Source organism: Nymphaea colorata, chromosome 1 (assembly GCF_008831285.2).
Source record: "Nymphaea colorata isolate Beijing-Zhang1983 chromosome 1, ASM883128v2, whole genome shotgun sequence".
Classification (NCBI taxonomy): Eukaryota; Viridiplantae; Streptophyta; class Magnoliopsida; order Nymphaeales; family Nymphaeaceae; genus Nymphaea; species Nymphaea colorata.
The window spans coordinates 36355276-36377506 of NC_045138.2; the positions used below are offsets into that span (position 1 = coordinate 36355276).

The 22231-nt window shown below is 40.1% G+C and overlaps 3 protein-coding genes across 25 annotated transcripts; all 3 read right to left on the bottom strand.

Annotated features, from left to right (window-relative positions):
* Positions 1 to 2173: 2173 nt before the first annotated feature.
* Positions 2174 to 3188, bottom strand: LOC116253645 (uncharacterized protein At5g64816). The gene has a single exon (XM_031628580.2). It carries the CDS (start codon positions 2907 to 2909, stop codon positions 2544 to 2546), a length of 366 nt encoding a protein of 121 aa, XP_031484440.1. The 5' UTR covers positions 2910 to 3188; the 3' UTR covers positions 2174 to 2543.
* Positions 3189 to 3725: 537 nt separating this feature from the next.
* On the bottom strand, positions 3726 to 9027 carry LOC116265452 (myb family transcription factor PHL7-like). Of its 23 annotated transcripts, none has more exons than XR_007575126.1 (8): positions 8627 to 9018; positions 6949 to 7168; positions 6579 to 6655; positions 6429 to 6471; positions 6222 to 6279; positions 6043 to 6109; positions 5589 to 5695; positions 4112 to 4248 (listed from the first exon to the last, which is right to left on the bottom strand). XR_007575126.1 is itself a non-coding variant. In XM_031646058.2 (7 exons), exons 2-7 carry the CDS (start codon positions 7154 to 7156, stop codon positions 3997 to 3999), a joined length of 711 nt encoding a protein of 236 aa, XP_031501918.1. In that variant the 5' UTR covers positions 7157 to 7168; positions 8910 to 9027; the 3' UTR covers positions 3726 to 3996. The 23 variants fall into 23 exon arrangements, 21 of the variants coding, with proteins under 21 accessions (XP_031501918.1, XP_031501939.1, XP_031501924.1 ...); XR_004175082.2 differs by having other exon boundaries at positions 6222 to 6285; XM_031646058.2 differs by lacking the exon at positions 5589 to 5695 and having other exon boundaries at positions 3726 to 4248; positions 6222 to 6285; positions 8910 to 9027.
* A 3392-nt stretch (positions 9028 to 12419) lies between these two features.
* Positions 12420 to 13019, bottom strand: LOC116267826 (uncharacterized). The gene has a single exon (XM_031649753.2). It carries the CDS (start codon positions 12936 to 12938, stop codon positions 12495 to 12497), a length of 444 nt encoding a protein of 147 aa, XP_031505613.1. The 5' UTR covers positions 12939 to 13019; the 3' UTR covers positions 12420 to 12494.
* Positions 13020 to 22231: the final 9212 nt, after the last annotated feature.

Here is a 22231-nt window from a genome sequence, read left to right on the forward strand (position 1 = left end):
GTCCAAGAAGGACCCTATATGCTTGGATTCGCTCAACTGTTGTAACTGACTATGTCTGTGTGGGCAGCCGCCTCCACTAGGTCCACCTGTAAGACATGCCTTTTCAGTGTTTCCTACCAAGATCACTCACTGCGCTCCTACCTTTTGTGGACTGAGTGGCCTAGAATCCTCTCTGGGAATGCGCTCATGAGACCTCCCATAGACCATTTCATTGGAACCAACTCTTTAATTCCCAACAAAATATTACAACGCATTTCTGCCCAACTGGCTAGACCCTAGGGTGATGGGATACTGAGGGTCAGAGCGGACAGTTTCATGGGGTTCACGTTTCGGCATCAGCTACCTGTGGCTCATTCAAAGGTCCTGCAGTATGGAGTACTAGTGTAAGGTCCAAAGGCCTCACAGGGGCATCTCCCCAACTGCTGCAAATCCCATTGTTCGACATCTCCTCTGCCGCACATCCCCCATTATTTGTCATAGCTCCTTAGGCTTGCAAAAGGGGTTGGATTCTGGCTGAAGATTCTCTTATCTGGCTTCCAATGGGTTTAGCTGTCCTGGATCCCCAGCTGCTTGTATCTCCACATCTCTGATCCCTAATAGCTAGCTGTGTCCGCTGTGTGCTCTGCTTTCGGCGGTTCGGTTTGCACAAGCAGTTTGATGATGGCACAATGAGGGATGCAGCTTTGCTTGAGGCGCACGTCCAATGCAGCCTTTGGGTAACAAACCTGCAACTCTCCAAGCTTGCTTTCAGAATGTGCAGAGAAGCAGCAGCTTCTTCTGTTGATCTGTAAGGACCTGAAAAGACGGAGGAAATATCCTGGACAGTGATCTATGCACAAGGCATGCAAATGGATGTATAGAGGACAGCAAATAACTGTGCTCTGCAAAGAATGAGGGGGACTGGGAGGATCCTGAATGTCATGGACCTCTCTGGGTTCTGCGCAATAGAGGGAAAAGAAAATTCAATAGCTCTAGCATAGCATAGCCAGAGGGGAGCCAATGCAATGGATAACTATCATAAGCAGCCTCTTTCAGCTCCAGTAGGATGATACACATAGGCAATCCAAACCTTTGAAGAAACGGGCAGTAATAAATCAATAGACTAGAAGAGGTGGGTACAGTGGGATAGGTTGTGGCGGTCTGATCGGAGTCAAGGTTCAGATCACATGGGAATTGCTCAACGCATAAACTGAAGTAGGTTTGCCTGCTGAAGTCAACAGAATAGGACCAACTGTTCAAGAAGCTTAACACCGCTCCCAAGAGCACGGGACTAGATATTTTTTTCAACTCATCGAGAAAACAAAGCATTAAAATTGTGCATATGCTTTGGCGTCTGTGCTTACCACTCATGCCCAATTCTACGCGCTAGACATTAACCGGAGCGTTCATGGTTTTGCAGGCAACGGGTTGCATTAACAGAGACAGGAAGCGTCTCTGACTCTCTCTCTATTTTCTCTCTCCCAGGTGCAGAAATCAAACCTAGGATCTATTTGGAGAGCTTGAATAGGACATAGATAAAATAATGACACTAAACCAAGGCTGGTGGTCTTTCTGTAGATTGAGCAGAGTGTTCCTCGTTGTGCTCATTAAATGTATTCAGTACCCTCAAACAGCAACATCTCATCCCAGGATCTCATATGCACAGGGAATGGCTACATACCAAATGAAACTAAAGCTAGGAACCAATTATACAGGTACTGAAGCATCAGTACAATGAATCACATGATTAGTAGAAGCAGACATCAATTGAAGAGTAAATTTCTGCCCTTTGAAAATGAGGATCGGAAGTATGTCACAACTCTACGGAGGAAAATTGCTCAGACATCAGAAATCTCAAACCTCTCAAACAACAGTTAACAGGACGGGGCATTGTGTCAAACCCCATCTCAATTTCTGTCCACCTGCCTGGAGAACAATTTTAGTAAATTGATGTCAGACCTGGTTCTGGTGGAAGGGTAAGATTCTCTTCGTGAAGCCATTGTTGGTTGCTGCAGAAGTACGAGAACAATATTCATACGAACGGTAAAAGGCATCTCTGTTAACTAATGAAGCATTCGAATCTTCGAGAAATTGGTTCCTCAAGGAAACAAAGGAGCCGGCCATCTAACCAGGTCCAAAGTAAAATAACGCAACAGAGCACATTGGTTCCTCAAAAAAATATGAAACACTCCAATGAAACGCAAAAGCACCAACCTTTTTTCTATAGAAAGGGAAATCCCAAAAATGACTAACAATTCGACCAACTGTATCACGATTATTGACATCGGACACACTCACCTTCACCTATCGTCACTGTGAAAAATCACAGGAGAACATATGACATCTACCATTTTCACATAACTGGGGAGAAAAAAAAAGGGAAGTGAAGTAATCCAAACTGGAATGTTCATCTTCAGTCCTACTCTACTTTAAAGAACGTACAAGATGCCCCATCGAACATAAAAATCTGAACCGCCAACAATAATAAAACTGCGATGCCTTCTCTAAAGCCAAAGATAGCGAAGAAACATCAACTACCTAGAAGGAGCAGAATTAACAAATCATCAGTATCGGGAAGAAGAGAGCTTGAGGCACTCGCTCTGGCACCTGCGGAGGCACACGTCGTTCCAATTGGGGACATGGTGCGGAAGGACGCAGACAGTGCGGGCGCAGGCATCGGCGCAGGCGTCAATCTGGGAGACGCCGCAGACGGTAACGCATGTGTCCGGCGTTGGCTCCTTGGAGAAGGAACCAACCTTCTTCAGCATCCGCTTAGAAGTGCAGACCCTCTCGCACACAAAGATGTCATCGGAGCTCTTTTTCTTGATCATCTGCTCCTCGTCCGCCTTCTTCTTCCTCATCCTCGCCGCCTGCGCAGCTGCTAGCGCAGGTACCGCTGCCCCTACCACCACCCACCACAGATCCACCATTGCCTTTCCTTTCTTCTTCTAGGGCTCTCCTCCAAATCTCTTTCTCTCTCTGTCTTCTGTGAGTTCTCTTTTCTGTAACCTCTTTTCGTTACAGAAGGTCAGCGTCACCGCCTCCTTAAAGGGGTCTTGCAGGGGAGCAGAAAGAGGCGAAAGCCGAGAGCAAAGGGTATGAGGTCTGCTCTCCGCTCGCCTCCCAGACAGAGAGCGGGGAGAGCGAGAGAGAGGAAGAGGAAGAGAGACACATGGACTGGATCGGGTCCAGTAACAAGCCGCCGAGACCCATATCGGATATACTGAAAATTCCCCCGGAAGAACTCAGAGTTTCCAACATCCCCCCTATATTCTGTATTGCGTTCAAGATCGGCTTGAATACTTAGGAAACTTTCCTTTTCCTTTGTTTTAATTAGCATCTTATTTTTAGCCGCTAATGCTCTGACATTTTCCAAGAAGATCAAAAGGGCTTCCAACCGATTGGAATATAATATTATATATATATATATATATATAGCATAACATGTTAGGGGCGTCGGGCGTAAGCGGTTAGGCCACAAGCGGGGAGGGCGTCTTGTGCGGCGCGTCCCTGTGACCTTTGCCAAGGCACGTGTAAACTCACGAATACACTACCAACACTGCATAATGACGTACGCGTGAACGCGTTTTTTGGTAAAAATTTCACAAAAAAGTTTCTTACTCTCAAAGTTGCTCCATTTGTTTACGCATATGAGCTCTCATGCATTCTCCGAGTCGTCTAATTCATACACGTCGATTTTTCCTCACACAAGGAAACACATGAACAAGAACCAGGAGCAAGGAACATAAACAAGAAACCTCAATTTCAGCTGATTCGTAACATTACATAAAACATGTATATGGAATGTAACCACCCGTACACTGTGTTTACATGCCCGGCTTCTGGTGAAACTGGAGGCCAGCTTGTCGACTTCATCATCTATTCACACCAACCTGGACAGAAACAACAATGGTGAGGTAGAAGTAGAACCCCTGTTCTGCGCTGAATCTGTTGCTAAGTTGCAATTGGCTGCTTCATGACTTCTGCACAAGTGTTTTAATCCATTTGATAGACAAATTATTCGGGAAAAGAGTCGGAATTAATCTTCTTGCCAGCCAATTCGGCTGGTAAATCTGACGAGGACTCCACCCTACGTCTCTTAGTTGAATCTGAAGAAGAGACCAAAAATTGTGGAGCAGAGTTGTTAGGTGGAGGTGATTCGAAAGACTCGCTTCCTTTATGCGACCCCCCAAGCTTCTGCTGCTCCTCAATGATTTTCTGCAGGTACTTTCCTTGTGCTTCAATTCTCAACTGCAATTGCCTCTGCACCTGCAACAGAAGCCAAATGATGAAACCATGGGCCTCGAGAAACAGAAAAAATAACGTAGAAGGCTGCGTTACATGACATGCAGCAAGGAACTTGAAAGGTCGATAAAAGCCATGGTCCCCCCACGTCAAACATTCTGTGTTTTAGAATTTTACCATGTTGCAAATGCAATTGTTCCCTCCAACTCCTAAACTCAAACCCTACTTGAAACGTTCCGGACCATACCAGGTTGCAGATGCAACTGCCAATTGGCAAAGGCTACAATGATAATGTACTGAGAGGTATTTATTATATCTCTATTCTGTCATAAGAGTAATCAACAATCAACTAATAATAAGAGTTCAGCTTAGTATCTCGGTTGCTGTCACGTCCGCACATCAAATATCAATGAACATAAAACAGATTGTGAACCATCAATCCAGACGCCTAGGAGGGCTGTCCCCAGGGAAAACAGACTCACCGATAATAAATCATAACTTTTTTAGTTTAAATAGGTACTTTGTAATTTAATTCTTCTGTCGTGAAGTTCTTTCGTTTCCTCGTGGCTGATAATTATTTAGAAATTCCTATGTCACTCTTCTACATATTTTACGCTTTTGGTTTTACTACTTTATGAAACTTATTTTTTTATTTATTTTATGAGCTGATAAAGGCCATATTAAGTATCAAAGCTATTAAATTTTGTGTTGTAAGCATATGTTAGCTCATATTGTTACTCTACAATACGTTCATCCTTTTTTAGCCTGTTCCTGCTTTCCATTTTCAGGTGTGCCCTCGAGGTGGTAGGAAGGCCCCCTTCCCATTTCCTTCTCAAACAGGTAATGCTTCATAATGTCCTTTTAATATATCACAGACTTATGAAGCTCTCTCTCTTTCTCTCTCTCACCATGAAATAAATTAAAACTGAACATAATTACTCCACAACAGATTCACCGCAAGAAAAGCAAAGGCAGTAACCACAACTGCAACTTAACGCAGATCACTCAAAATCAAACCAACTGGTTGGCCTGAGGAATACCCAAACAGTTGAAATATGAAATTTGTCTGAAAGCGATCGAATTACTGAAGAATTTTAGAGGATTTGGCTACATAATGGGTCACAGTTTCTTGGGCTTACTTTTCAGAAAGAGGTGTCCAGTAAGTGTTCTTTTTTTCTTTTTTCTTTTTTTTTCTACGTGCATTAACCAGATAAATATTCCTTCAATTGCAGACAAGGACAAAGGTGGCAAGAAGGCAAGTATTAGGACAAAAAGACTTTGGACTCGACATGGTAGATTTCATAGGATTATTGATGATCGACGCCAAGCAAATAGATATAATACGGTTTCACAGTGCCTTTCACCTTCTGCTTCATAGCTTCTCTTGAGGACAGTCTCAGGCGGTCATGCCCTTTTGCTAAGAGTGATGACTGATGAGGATCTCCACCCCACCGGTCTTGGTCCATGTTTGCTGGTGAAACACAAGGAACACTGATAGTCCATACAAGCACTTTTAAGCCAAAGAGGATCCACAACTCAACTCCTCTAGTTTGTCCATTGCAGTACATTTATTGCTTGGCATGTTGTCGAAGAAGACGTGTCATCTAAAGAAGAAGCATCTAGAAGGGAACTGACTCTACCCCTTCGCCAATTGCAAAATAGTTTCCAGAAGCTTCTGGTGCCTGCTACAACAAGCTTGGCAGCTAACTTTGCTGGAATTCAAGTTTTCAGCTAAGTCTAGCAGCAAAAACATGCGGTTCCACATGTTTTTAGGTTCCCACAAAAAAACAATTTCCTTTTCCACAGGGAATAACATACCTCAAGTTGTTCTTGCAGTCTCTTTTGCACCTCCATCTGGATTCTGAATGCCTCATTGATCTGTGAACTTCAGCAACAGCAAAGCATAATTGCAGAGATTCAGATGCCTCACTAGAAGAGAATAAAGATTTTCCACAATACTGCCAAGAAAGGAGGGGTAGAAATCTGAATTCACTTACGGTAAATTTTCCATATTAGACATGGAACCAGCAGAACCTTCCTTTTCATCCTTTGACCCTGAAACTTGTGCATGCATCTAACTTTAAGGTCTAAGCAAAAGAATTAGAAGCCATTCAAGACATAAAGTTTACCAGAATAAAATCAAAGACCAAGATAAGCACATGTAGGAGTCAATGAAGACAAAATAATCAATTGAAGATAATTACCATCTGCTGAAGATTCTGGGAGAAACTTTGCAAGTCGATACTTCTATGCAATCAACGAAAAGAGAAGAAAAACCAAAACTATCAGATATACCAACTTAAACTATCATGTACAGATTAGCCAATCCCAATACCAAAGAAACAAAGAATTACCTGCAGATGACTTTTGACATGATAGATGGTAAGCCCAGGCACACCCATCATTGTCAAGACACCTTTTGGTGTTGCTCCTGAAATCATCATTAAGAAATATACAAAAAATAACAGTGAGGGAACCATGGAAAGCTTACATCTAGAATTATCACGTCCAGAGTCGGAAGCTGCAGCCACAAGCTACCCATGGATGTAAAGATTGTTTTTGACATTTACTGATCAATTGGGCAAAAAATTTAAGATGAAAAGAACATTGCAGTTTCTTAGGACATTTTTGACCAACAAAATGAAAAGCGTAAACCACTTAAAAACATCTAAAATACGAGGCACGGCTAGCAAAGAAAATAAAACTAGCACAGAAAATACCCACTGTCTGGTCCACCAAGTTGTGTAATGGCATTAACAAAACGTTCATGAAGATCTGAAGTCCATCTTAATCTCTGCTTGGCACCTTCTTCTTGGGTGGCTGAATTATTTACTGTAGGTTCTCCAAGAATTCCGATACTGGCAAGTGGCTCTGCTCCTTGAGGCTTATGGGGCACCAAACCCATGATTGGAAACCTCCTTGTGTGGTGCATTCGCTGAGTGTACTGCAAGATAAGGAACAAAGTCTTATTCAAAAAAATAATAATAATAAAAGGAAATAAAGAAATATCTTCTTAAACTCCCATCAGATTTCAGAAGACCCAAATCATGAGAAACACAACTGCCCCTTTCTAATATACAAGAACAAATACTTCGTGCAACAAAAATCTCTTGTTCCTCATTTTTAACCTATGAAAGCTTCATATGAGCACAGCCGCATAAACAATGGGTAACAAGAAAAAATAAAAATAATGTTGTAAATGGCAGATAACCTTCAATAAAAAAAAAAAAACATAGAACACTTAGAAGTTCTACTGCATATCAGGAATAAGATTAAGTTTTCCTTTGTATAACTTTTGAACTTCAGAAACAGTTTTCTTCTTCTAGTAAGTTCTTTATATTTTAAAAATATATTCTAAAAAATCCATTTTTTTTTGTTTGATATTTGTTTTCTCTAACTGTCAAAAATCCACTGAAACTAACCAAGATGTCTCTGAGGTCCCAAGGCTTTCCCTTGCCAAGATAGCAAATACTTTCTCGGTTTATCCTATCTATAGGACTTGACTTACTGACTCATCGTTCTCTAACCCTTATCTTTTGGACCTAATATGTGCCCTTAGTCAAGTAGGTCTGATACTTTTCATTTGCAATATCGGCTCCAAATATCCCACCTTACATTTACCATTGATTTGCTTGCACAATGAACTAAGCAAAATTGTGGATGTTTTTTGTTTTTAGCTAACATTTCTGAACAACTTAATGCACTTGTTTGGTTTTATTCTTTATGATTCCATAGAGCTACCTCAACATACACGCTTAAAACATGTACACACTAGGTATGTCCACTCCTCCTTTGCCCTGGAATGAGCGTAACATACAAGAGTTCTCCGGCTGTTTCATTAAAAAAAAATGCTTGTTACTCATCGTGACATCATTCATGGAGTTAAAAAAAACACTAGCTTACCATAACATCATTTATACAATAGCGAGCCTATAACAGAAAGTACGCGCCAAAACTTCTCGCACTGTTGAACTGCAGAGTCTGACATCTTAGCTATAAATATTTTCTTATATAGTTTCTCTCTGGCTACGAAACGTTAAAACATTTTTCTCGTAATCCTTAATTTTCCAGACTTCAAGTCCATATGTAAAGTACAGAGGCCTCAGGCCTCGCCTTCAGAATCAAAGTCTACGGCCATAGCCCATATGAGAGTTACCTTTCTCAGCTGTTACACATAAAGCCCCATACACTAGCTCACGCATGCCCTAGCCGTTACCTAATAGGTGACGACTACCAAAGAAAAGAGAATCAAAGCCGCCAATTGTCCAGAACCAATAAAACCGACTAGTTATGACCTCGTTTACTCATAAACCTACTTAATGCGAATTCACAAAATCGAACAAGCGAAAAATCACAATTCGGGATCTCACATCAGAGAAACGCAACGCAGATCAAGAATTACCCCAAAAAGCGCTCAGCTCTAGACACCGGCCACCTGCGTATCTGGCGAAACACAGCGACTTTCGGCATCAATCCCTCCTTCAGCTCCTTCCAGGATAAGCAACCCACTCAGACTAAACATCGTTCCTCCAACATCAAAACCCTAACCCAAGCCTAAGAATTGTATGGGAGAAGGCATTCACGCGCCGAAGACGGTGGAAGGAGGGGGCGCCCAGGAGGAAGACTGAAGGAAACAGAGTCGCTAGAAAGGAAAGGAAGAAATCAAAGGAGCAAAGATCGTTGACCTGCAAGAACTCGTACTCTAACTTTAAAGGAATCTCCGACTCTCCGCTTCGTTGTCGTTACTCCGCCATCGGGATTCGGGCCTTCTGGTCTGCTGCTCCTACAGTGCGCTTGGTCGCGTGTGGAAGACGAGCAAATACTTATATATCTGTTTCTCTGCCACATAATTACAAAATACCCCTCGTCGGTCCATGGATCGGATTCAGGGAGGGATGCGTTTCTAGTCGTGAGCCGCTCCGGGTCCGAACTGAAGGAAGTAAGCGAGTGATTCAAATTAGATAAGGTCTGCTCGCATAAAAAACTCCCAGATCCGGATTTTAATCTGAGAAAAAAAATCGTAGTTCTAACTTAGAACCACGAATTTAAAATCTTTCACTTGTACCAAATTCGCGAACGTTAGGTGAAAGACTAATATGAACTTCAAAATCTACAAATTACAAATTTTATTGTGTTTCCCGCACATTAAAATTTCATATCTTTATTAGAAATCTAGGATGTGAGACTTTGAGACTAAAATCTTAAATCCTGATAAATATAGACTCTTCCTCAAAAAGGTTGCGGCACCCAAGTCATTTTCGGCTCCTCTGCACCCATGTTCTTTTATAAAATGCGCTACTTGCATCTGCATCCCGTACCTGTGCGACATAGCTTAAATTAAATCTTAATTTCTCGGTCATCAAAAGTGTATGTTTGGTAGTTTTGGGTTTCAGATTCGAAGCTGACATGAAGGCCACGCTCGGTGAGACTACTGTTTGAATTTTGGGCACTGTAGACTGACTGGCAAGAAATCCACACTCTTTATGACTCGCTGAAGAGACAAACAGTGAATTAGGTATATTGGACTGATACAAAAACAAACAGTGAATTTTGGGCATACATTGGTTCAAAGAAGATAATTGAAACTTTGCTATTATTTACTGAAATAGATATCAAACCATCTTGTTGGGAAAGGAAAAAATGAGCGGAAACAATGAGACCTAGCGACGTTTCAAGTTCCAAGTCGGTGGTCTTGCTTTTGCAGCACAAAAAATAAGATACGAGACCCGCTTTCAGCAAAGGCCAAGCAGTTCAATAAATTTTAATTGGCAAGCAAGGTCAAATATTTGGCAAACTTTACGGGAATATTTGAATTTGCATTTATTGACCATCTTCAAGTTGAATGTTTAAATAAGACAAGATCGTAATCTTCTCAAGTCAAACTTATGGTATGAGATTCGAAGATATCCAACCATAGAAAAGGCACAAGGAGAGCATGTTATAAAAAAAATTTGTTCCCTGACTACTTGAAAGCTTAACTTCTCTTTTATATATATATATATATATATATATTCTCTCTGGCATATTCTTATCTCTGCACTCCAAAACAGAAGCCCATCTTGATATGATATAAAATAAGGTGGCCCTCACCCCCCATCGAGAATTAATATTGGTCCCTCTTTGGTTCGCTAAGATCGCGTTATTTGAGATTCCTCATCATAAGCATATATAAGGCTGACCACCCACTATCTAATATATATAATCAAAAGCTTAGCATTTGATTTTCAAGTGCCTCCTGGAAAAGTTGAGTCCTAATCTTGACTTCTCTCTCTCTCTCTCTTGAAGATTGGATATGAACGAAAAATCGATTGATTATTGAATTAAAGAAAAAAAAAAACAGAGGAGGCATTTTAGTCACCTAGAATTAATCTACATTTTTTATCCGTTTTCTTTCCAAGGTCAATGTAGACAAAACCAAGGGCCAGATCATTAACCGTAAGGGTTTGGATCTTCCACATTTATATAAATATAAATATGCACAGAGGGCGTTTGATGGAAGGCACATTTACATGTGTCACAAACTTTAGGAAGAACCTAATCAAGTTTTTTACAAATTTTAAGTGAATAGGAAGGTTTTCTTTTTTTTTTTCAATACAACGTATTCCGCAAAGTTCGGGAAATCCAAGAGGTCTTAATTTGCTCCCTGGCTTCCATTTGGCTAAATACGCTATTCGGGACTTATCCCAAGGATTCCGAACCATGCAACTCTTTTATTTCTCTTCATGTTAAATGTTGAATATCAAGGACAGCAGAAAATTGTGTCCTAATAATGTGCTATTAGGATCTAATCTCTCTCTCTCTCTCTCTCTCTCTATATATATATATATATATATATATATATATATATATATATATATATATATATATATATATATATGATCTTTAAGAGTGATTTGATGAGAAACATATATTAAGCTAATACTTAAATAATTTTTTTTTAAAAGTAAACAAGTGAACCGCTCTTATAACATCAAATTTTGGTAGTATAAGGCATGGTTTTTATTCTTTACTTAAGTGGTCTGATACCCACAATATACTATACATATATATATATATAAAATGTATGAGACTCTTTTTCCAAACGGGTGGGTAGAAGTTTATGACTTTAGGTGCGCAAGATCCGGTGCAGGACCATTATGGGGCCTGCGTTTCCATCTCTCCCCCACAGCCATGACAGAGCTCACAGTCGGTGACGTCATTATATTGGTTATTATATAATTTAGATAACGTCATTCTGGAAAAGGGCGATTTTTTGTGGCCATACTAGCACTTTGCCTGCTTATCTTATCAGATATATATATCTACGGAGATGTCTAATATATATATAATATCTCTTGGAAATGGAGTTTTCTTTTTTCTTATAAGAAAATTATCATTTTTCTCTTAATACGTCCGACTTGGAGCAAATTAGTACTCTTTTCTTTCTGTCTCAAAAATAGGTAAAATAATAATAATAATAATAATAAAAGACAGTTGCCCACACACCAGTGCTCCGTCATTGCCACCAATCCAGACTTATCCTCCAACCGAACCCAAAAAAAAAAAAACGAAGAAAAGATTCATCAGATCAGCAAGCTGTTTCAGATAATTGGTTGGAATAATGGAATACATATATATATTATAATAACATCTTGTGACATTGTTGCTGTCGATATATTGGTAGCTCACAGCCAAATAAATAGTTTTCATTGCAGAAAGGTGACCTTGTCCTCTCTTGCTCTCTTAATATTCTTCTTCCGTAGCAACGTAAAAGTATATCCCGATTCAACCATTTAAAGATTGATGCAAAGTTAATTTGGCGTGTTCCTTGTTGGAGGGCAACTTATCCCTCCTTTTGATGTCGAACCATTCGGTTCTAATCGGTCCTGAATTATTTGCCACGGACCACACGATAACGTCGAGGCTTTTGGGACCTGTGTTACACAACCGCACATAACATGATAAATGCAAGTCCTTAAGTTCTTCTCTGTCCTCACACACTTTCCCTTATCGTTGCTGTATCACTGTCCTTTCCCGGTGCCTGCAGCCCGGCACTCCTGCTACAAACCAACCTCCATTTTTGCTCTTATTTCATTGTCAACTGGCTACATACCTATCGCGATCTCCCCCGGATATCTCCCTCTCTCTGTCAATCTGTATATATATATATATATAATACATATATTTATATATACAGAGATATATACATACATATATAGCAGTCTGAAGCACTAATATTTACTTGCTTCCAAGGGAAATGCAAAGATTAAACAGGCGATCCCCACAAACAATCATGGAGAACATGTTTCAGAACCGAGACCATACAAATCACTGGAACTCTCAAGGCCAGGGGAAGCGGCGTCCAGCATCCGCTGCAAGATCCACTCGTTGAACGACTCGAACGAGAAGTCGGAGTACTCCATGAAAAAGTGGTCGTGATCGGGGCTAGTCTGCATCTCGGGAGTTGCAAGGTGATCGGGCGGTACAGTGGCCGGATCCTGAGCTTCGACATGAGCCTTGGGGGAGTCGTCGAGGTACGGCAAGTCCAAGGGCTCCGGCCTGAGCGGCATGGAGGCCTCATTCCGGCCGGTGAGCGACTGCACCAGCGCCCTGAAATCGGAGGCGCTTGCCTGAAACATCTTGGGGTCGCCTATGTAGACGACCTTGACGGGATCCCTGCGCTTGGGGCTCACCCTTTTCATGGTGGTCTTGTCCTGGACTCCCGCCCGACCCATCTCCTCGATCCTGTAACTGGTATTGACTTCCTTGGATTGAGGCGCAACTGTGAGGGAGATTCAATATTGCCTGGATGAGGATCTTGCTGCCCTTCCCTTTATAATATGAAGCGGGAGGGCAGGGGCTTCATTATTTGAGTGGGATAGGGGATCAAAGTTAATGGTGTGGGCCCCCATTCGTTCAGAGGACGACACGTGGCTCGTACCCATGGATGACATATCTAGGATGATGTAAGAGTTGTGACATACCGTATGGACTGGGGGAACGGTAGGAGGGATATTTTGGTGTTCGCTTTGTCATGGATGGATAAAAATGAATGGATTAAGGTTAAAAAAAAAAAAAAAAAAACCCGGCCAAGTTCCGCCGTTCTGTCATCGTTATCGCCGTCGCTGTCGCCGGAATCTTTTTTTGAAACATGGGAAGATTGGTTTCTAGAAATGCTAGCGTTGAAAATTTTGACAACGGTTCGACCAACGTGAACTTAACTTTAATTTTATACCAAAAGACATTTGTTGATATTTTAAAGATGTATGTCACTATTCACTTAGCTGCGTGTAACCTACGGGTATGACATCGACCAAGATATATATATATATATATATATATAAAGTCAAGCATGTGGCCCTAGCTAACTCACGTTGCTTATAGAAAATAAGAAATATGATAACTGCTCAACTTTTGAGGTACTAAATGACTTACCAATATCAGAGAAACTATAAATAACTGCTTGATTTTATAAAAGTTTCACAAGTACACGCTTTATGAATAGAAATTAATACATTCAAATAGATTTGAGGTCTAAAAAGAGTTTTCCATTCATAATTCTTTGTTAGTCTCTTCATTGCGCGGAAAAAAGGCAAGAAAGAGTGCGAAAGAGAGATGTGAAATTGTGGAAATTTTGTTCGTAATAATTATTTGAAAAAATTCTTTTACTTTAAGGGTAAAAGTGGAAAAACATACTAGGAGGGCGAGTGGGAAACATGGTTTTTATTTTTTTTATTTTTTGAACAACTTATTGTAAGTAAAAATTATTTTTTCTAAGTATATTTTTAATATTTTTCATTCATAAAAGCTGTTACTTGTACTTTTCAGACTTTTAAGTTGTAAATACATCAAATGACACAAGTAGTAGTGTACAAAGGTATATGCACCCATAAGGACGTGTAAAAGCTCGTTCCCCCTACCAACACGCAACAGAGGAAGTGTCACCCAGAAGGGATGCCATCACACCTCCCCTATACAGGGAGAAATTTTCACCCATTAGTCAACACATAGTCTGCTTTCATCATTTATACATTTATCATATATTTAATTGTATTCTTTTTAGTTGTGTAGTATAGCTGGTTGAATTGATGGACCAATAAAAGTCTATTATAAGCACTGCTCATGGAAGATGGAAGTGGTCGATAATGACATACTCTAATTGATAAGTGTATTGCTTTTTACCTCAACTTTAAAGGACTCTCTACTCGAGAAAATGCACATGGGAGAAGAAAAAACTTAAAATCATTGAAATTCATGGAAGAAAAAGAAGAACTTAAATTCATTCAAATTAAAAATTCCGATAACTACAACTTTGTTTGGAGGCTTCCCATAAAATCCAAGTGGGAAGGTAATAAATAATTTGTCAAGTCTTCGAAAGCGATCACTCAATGACGTGATTGGGTGGTGAAGCTCATCGAAGGCAATTTTTTTGAATTGAGAAAATTTTGGGTGCCTTTTAGTTCATTAGGTTAATAATTTAGAGGCACTCATTAAACCAGATAATTGAAATTAATTAACCTAATATTCTTTTTAATTTCATAGGTAATGTGTTCTTTTTTCTTTTTTCCTTTTTGAAGAGCAACCTAGGGCCAAGCTAGCAATATTCTTTTTTTTTTCAAGAACAAGTGCTTCACTTACAAGTTTCTATAAATTCGACGCATGATCAAATTCTCAACCTCATAAGGTGGAGTTGACCATGTGGCTTGAGCTATCACGATATTACTTCCACAAGTTTGGTGGTTGAGACTCACCTTCATCATAAACGCTAAAAAAAAAAAGAACCTTTCCGTACTCCTCATTTAATACGTTCATGAATGGATTCAATGATCTAGAATATAGCATAGAATATTCACCAATTTTGACGCAAAAACAAGTTTTTCGTTTTTTTTTTTTACCTCAACTTAGGTTGTGTTTGTTTCTGTTAAGGAAGGTTTTGGATAATGATTGACGAGCCTATAATTGTGGATCTAATTGGCTCCGTCAATCCCCTATAATTGTGGATCTGATAGATTTCATATCTTGCCATATTGTGTTGTAACCTCCCATCATATATACTTTATATATTTGCTGTATTCCAATCAATACATAACATAGAAGAGCTTATAGTATTTGCTTCTGCTCGTGTCCTCTCTTTCTCTTTCTCTCACGATATTCTCAAGGTCTTCTCATGGTATCAGAGCCGGTCTCTGTTATCGTCTGTCAACCCAGCAAGTTGCACTTGATGTGTTTCTATTTGCCGTCTCCTCTTTTCCAGTCTAAATATCTTGGTGTCTTTGTTTTTCACACACAAGTCACCCAGTGTGACTTGGTGGTGAAGAACTAAGTTTTTCCCTCTTCTTCAGTGAAAGAGGCAAACCGACCCACCACCAGTCTTCCGTTTTCAAAAATCAGGCGCTATCTTCACAGACGTTCAATCGATCTGAGGTAGCACAGGAAGCCTCGTCTGGAAGTTACGCTTCCATCGGACCGGTGCTCAACCGGAACGGACGACGGCGTCGACCGGAATCAACGTTTTTCCGGCCGCCTCTGTTCTGACGGAATCCTATATTCTAGAGTTTAAACAGAGTTCCGCCTCAACTTCAGGTCATCGGCGTTATCAGCTCCAGCGACGGTTGGGGTCGAGCAAGGATCAAGGCCACCGTCTCCGAACCAGTTCTTAGACAAATCGTGACTAGTAAATCAGCGTTTGAGGCATGGAATACGCTGAAAAAGTCGTTTAGTTCTCAATCACCTTTGAGAATAATGCTGCTGCGAAAGGAATTACATTTCATTCAAAAAGGCAATATGGATATGCAAACTTACTTGGAGCGAATCAAATTTCTTGCTGATACACTATCCGCGGCCGGATTAGATACAACAGATGGCGATCTTGTACAGATCACAATGAATGGTTTGCCTATTGAATATGAAAGTTTTGTGACTCTCATTAGTGCTAATTCGTCAAATGCCTCAATTACGTTTTCTGAATTGTTTGATCTTCTGCTCACTCAAGAGAAGAGACTTACTATGTTCAAATCAGCTAGGGTCGATCCTCACAAATCTATCCAAGCATTGCCACAGGTTGAAAACCAGATTGCTTTCAACACTTTTCGAGGGCGCGGAAGAGGACGAGGTGGCTTCAGAGGTCGGCAAGGAGGTCGATTCCAAGGAAGAGGAAATCGACCACATATTCAAACTCAACCACCACAAAACGGAGACTCCAACAACAATACGGGAAATGGAAGTCATCCTCGCACCATCATCACATGTCAATATTGTGGACGGAAAGGTCACTCGGCAAGGACATGTTATGATATTCCGCGTGCATTCTCTGCTATGAGTCTACAAGAATCCACTGGTGAATATTGGTATCCCGACTCGGGAGCAACCAATCATATTGTCAACAATGATGAGATGATGCACAACAAGACGACATATGATGGATCGGACAATATCATGATTGGTAATGGTTCAAGTCTCTCTATTAAGCATATAGGGAATTTATTACTTAATACTTCAGGATCTTCGTTTCATCTTAACAATGCCTTGCATGTGCCCACAATGGCTCACAATCTTTTATCAGTGGGAAAATTTACATCTGAAAATGATTGTATTTTTCAATTCTCACCACATAATTTTGTTATTAAGGATCGACAGACGGGCAAGGTTCTACTTCAAGGACCAAAGATGCGTAATGGGCTCTATCCCATTAAGGCGATGAAGTCAAACATGGAGTCATCTTCAACCAAGGGAGCAGCGTTTAGTTGTTGGTTTCCAGCAGGCGTCAATAAAATTTCAGCACCATTCGAACTATGGCATCGGCGTCTTGGTCATGCCAACAAGAAGATCATTGGTTTTTTAAATTCCAGTAGATTCATATCAATAAATTCTCCTATTCCAAAAGGAGTATGTCAGTCTTGTCTTTTGGGAAAGGCACATAAGCAACCTTTTCCAACTTCTGATTTTCAAGCCTCACGGCCTCTTGAAATGCTTCACATGGATGTATGGGGACCTGCCCCGATCACCTCTCGAGAGGGATTCAGGTTTTTTCTACTCATCGTTGATGATTATTCTAGATTTTCACGGTTGTTTCCTCTGAAAACTAAGTCTGAAGTTGTTCCTTGTTTCAAGAATTTTAAGATCTTGATTGAAAAGCAGTTAAATGCACATATATGCTCCATTCATTCTGACAATGGAAAAGAATTCGTGAACTCTATCTTAGCTGCATTCTGTGATGAACATGGAATTATGCATCAATTTTCTTGCCCTTACATCCGGAACAAAATGGAATTGTTGAACGAAAAAATCGTCATACCGTCGAAACAGGATTAAGTATGCTTTATGATGCTGGATTATCATATAGTTTCTGGGTTGACGCTTTTCGCACTGCCATATATATTATCAATCGTCTACCAACTTTGAAGTTGCAGCGCAAATCGCCCTTGTATATGTTGTTTCACAAGGATCCAGAATATGCACATTTGAAGGTTTTTGGAGCCACATGCTATCCACTATTGACGCCTATGAATGATTCCAAATTTCAGCCCAAGACTACTTCATGCATTTTCTTGGGTTATGCTAGTCATCATAAAGGATATTTATGCTATGACAAGAGACATCATCGCATTCTTATATCTCGACATGTTGTCTTTGATGAAACTCAAACAGATGGATCTGACTCTTCTGCGAATTTCACAGAAGAACTTGTTTCTCGTTGGCTGCCAAATATGACCGACGGCTCTCCTTCTAGTCCAGTTGATCCAATGTGTGATCCAATACAGTCCACGCCAGCCTCCACCTATACTGTGTTACCTCTTCCTATGGCTACAGCCTCAGCCACGACTTCACCTCGTGAACAACTCGGTCTATCGCTCAATGAGACTGAAAGTCCTACATCAGAGACACCATCTGTTCTGGATACACCAACTACGTCCGATTTGGCTATTGTTGCTGCCACCACCAGTCTTGATCCTCCCACTCGATCTCATCAAATGCTAACCCGTTCTATGACAGGTTCTTCAAAACCAAAAGTTTTTTCAGCCATCACAGCACAAGAGGAACCAGGGAATTTTAAAGAAGCTATTCAATCATCGTGTTGGCTTAATGTTATGCAAAATGAGTTCTCAGCATTGCAGAAAAACAAAACCTGGCATCTTGTACCCCCACAGCCGAATCTCCATGTCATTAGTTCCAAATGGGTTTACAAGATCAAACGTCACCCTGATGGTTCCATTGCACGACATAAAGCTCGACTTGTCGCTCGGGGTTTTCTTCAAACGGCTGGCATTGACTATCAAGAAACTTTTAGTCCGACTATCAAACCCACCACTATCAGAGTGTTACTCTCTCTTGCTGCCCACTTTGGTTGGTCTTTACGACAACTTGATTTTGACAATGCATTTCTTAATGGGTATCTTTCTGAAGATGTCTATATGGCTCAACCTGAGGGATTTCAAGATAGCACCTTTCCTCATTATGTCTGCAAATTAGATAAAGCACTCTATGGGCTCAAGCAAGCTCCACGCGCATGGTATCATCGCCTGAGTTGCTTTCTTACTGATCTTGGTTTTGTTGTGTCTCAATCTGATGCATCCCTATTTATTTACTCTTGTGATGGGCATCAACTTTATCTGCTTGTTTACGTTGATGATTTGATCATTACCGGATCAGCACCAGCTCTCATTTCTCGTATCATTACCCAGCTTGGTTCCACATTTTCGGTTAAAGATCTTGGCCCTCTCACGTATTTTCTAGGCATTGAAGTCAAGCGACAACCCGGGGAGATATACCTGTGCCAAGAAAATTACATTAATAACATTCTTCGCAAAGCTAAGATGGACAATGCCAAACCCACAACGTCTCCCATGGTGACTACCAAAAATGTCACAGTTGTTGAAGAATCCTCCTTTTCGGATCCCACACTATATAGGAGTGTGATAGGTGCATTACAGTATGTTACACTGACACGACCTGATATTACTTTTGCAGTAAATCGTGCATATCAATTCATGCACTCTCCCAAAGTGGCTCATTGGACAATGGTTAAAAGAATACTTCGGTATTTAAAAGGCACCAGTCATTATGTTCTTCGCTTGACTCAATCGCCTTCATTGCAATTAAGCATCTATGCAGACGCGGACTGGGCTGGAAGTCCGGAAGACCGAAAGTCGACTGGTGGTTTTGTTGCTCTCTTAGGAAATAATGTCATCTCATGGGCCTCCAGAAAACAAAGGACTGTAGCTCGATCCAGCACTGAAGCTGAATACAAATCTCTAGCCTGTGCCTCTGCAGAAATATTATGGTTAAAATCTCTTCTCAAGGAATTGAAGATCTCCTCACAAGATACACCAGTCCTATGGTGCGATAATATAGGTGCTTTATACCTAGCAGCAAATCCAATCTTTCATGCTCGTACCAAACATGTTGAAATTGATTTTCACTTCGTTAGAGATCATATCAATAAGGGAGATATACAAGTGAACTTCATTCGAACCAAAGAGCAACTAGCATATAGGATGACAAAGGCTCTTGGAGGAACAACGTTCACGACTTTTAGAAACAATCTCAACGTCATAGAACCGCCGTTCAGATTGCGGGAGACTGTTAAGGAAGGTTTTGGATAATGATTGACGAGCCTATAATTGTGGATCTAATTGGCAACGTCAATCCCCTATAATTGTGGATCTGATAGATTTTATATCTTGCCATATTGTGTTGTAACCTCCCATCATATGTACTCTATATATTTGCTGTATTCCAATCAATACATAACATAGAAGAGCTTATAGTATTTGCTTCTGCTCGTGTCCTCTCTTTCTCTTTCTCTCACGATATTTTCAAGGTCTTCTCAGTTTCCCATCGAATCTCATATCTGAAATCTTCATTTTGTTGGACCTCATGGTTTAACAAATGATGCTTCAAAAACTCAAATAAAAGAACAAAAAATGTAAATCATAAGATCTTCAAATCAAGCTGGCTATAGGTCTGCCTCAAGGGACACAGCGTAGTTGGTCGACTTAAGGGCCTGTATAAAGCAGATCTCTAGTTTGATTCCCGTGGATATATGCTCTTATGTCTTAAGGTGGTAGCGCGCGACATCCAAGTTGAAAGGTGCACCGTCCTATCACTGTCACCGACACAGCTCAGGACCCCGAAGACAGGAGGAATGGGGGGCCTTCTGGCCTCGCGTCGGGCGGTGGGATGATCCTCTCACTCACCCGAAAAGCTGGCTATAGGCTTGGGCTCCATGCATTTAAGCGCACAAAATTACACAAATGCTGCAAGAAAAAAGAAAGACAAAGCCCTCTACACGTAACAGCCGAACATATATTTATAAAGGGATTATGTAAGTGATCGGTTATCTTGATTCTCAACCTTCTTTAGGTTGAAGTCTTAAGATCTGCTAAACTGAGAGCATGCACCAATAAAAGGAAAATACAAAAATATTTGAAAAACGTTCCAATTTTACCTGGTTATGGTAAAAAAGCAAGAGCAGTCACATATTTTCTCCTTTTTCAAGTTGCCGTCCTATGTTTTAGATATTCTTTGATAGATTCATGGGTTATTCAAAGTTAAGTATAACGACTTAAATCTTCTTTAATTTTCATTTATCACCAAAGGAGACAAGTTGTTCTTGAGATTCTGTGGGGGTAATATTAATGGTGAAACCTTTACTACAAAAGAAAAAGGCTTTACCGACTTGTTGAAAATATAACATTGGTAAGTGTTAGTTAGTGATGTCCATAGTTGGACGTCGATAAAATTATTAACCATCACGACGCGTAGAGCTATTGTGTCGTTGAAGTTCAATTCATCCACATTCACCATAAGACGTCAGTAAAAGTAAAAAAAAGAAAAGCCTGTTCATATTACCGATGCATTACGGTTCTTGCATCGATGAAACTTTCAATGTTGACTATTAGCGACGTCCAATTTTGCCCGTCGATAAAAACTTATTATCATCGACATGTAAACTTATTATCATCGACATTTGAATTTCTCTGCATTGCTGAATATTGCGCACAATGGCCTTCTCATAGACGGCGTCGGTAATGTTTACCGCATTAACATTACCGATGTTTTCTATGCATTGGTAAAAGCTTTCCCGACTTATTTCTTCCAGTCAAACCCATCTCCTTCTTTCCTCTTTTATTTTTTCTTCCAGCTTTCTTTCCACTGGCAATTTTTCTGGCAAACTCTTTTTCTTCATCATGTTTTTGGACTGCTTGAAGGTTGGTTGGTCAATCTCTTCTCTCTCTCCTTTTTTAATTTAATATGATTTGTAGTTAAAACATGCTTGTAGGGTATAAATTTGAATTTTTTCATCGAAAGCTTGACACTTTCTAGTAGTATTAGTTGACCTTAATAAGGTCGATTTGATATGTTAATTACATAAAATGTTCACACAATCACAAAACCCTAAATATGACCTTAGTTTTTGTCATCACAGGATTCCGACTCATTGTGATAGAATTTCAGCATCAAATTTGGACCATGTCTAATTCAAGTACACATACATATATTCACATAACATTATTTTGATTTGGTGTCATTTGAACTCTTTTTTTTGATGTTTGAATGTTTCTAGTTCCTAGCATTTTTATATACCCACTAAGTGTTCGACTAATTGTTTAAACAAGTGAAAAGTTATATTTTTCTTAAACTTCTTGGATTCATGTGTCATTATCAATTGCTTATTATGTTATATTGTGATGGGACGTCTACTCCAAAGTGATGCGACAAGAGAGACATGGTAGAATGCAGATGATAGGACTTGATGTTAGTCCTTCTTAATTTGGTTCATCCTTTAAATCGAGCGAAATACTTATTCTGTGGGAAGAAAATGCTTTATTGAATGATAAAGTTTCTTCGCTTGATTGAGCCTCAGTTTCTTCAATTTTAAGCTTAAGTTACTCTTTTTCTTCATCATGTTTTTGGACTGCTTGAAGTTTGAAAAGGTTGGTTGGTCAATCTCTTCTCTCTATCCTTTTTTAATTTAATATGATTTGTAGTTAAAACATGCTTGTAGGGTATAAATTTGAATTTTTTC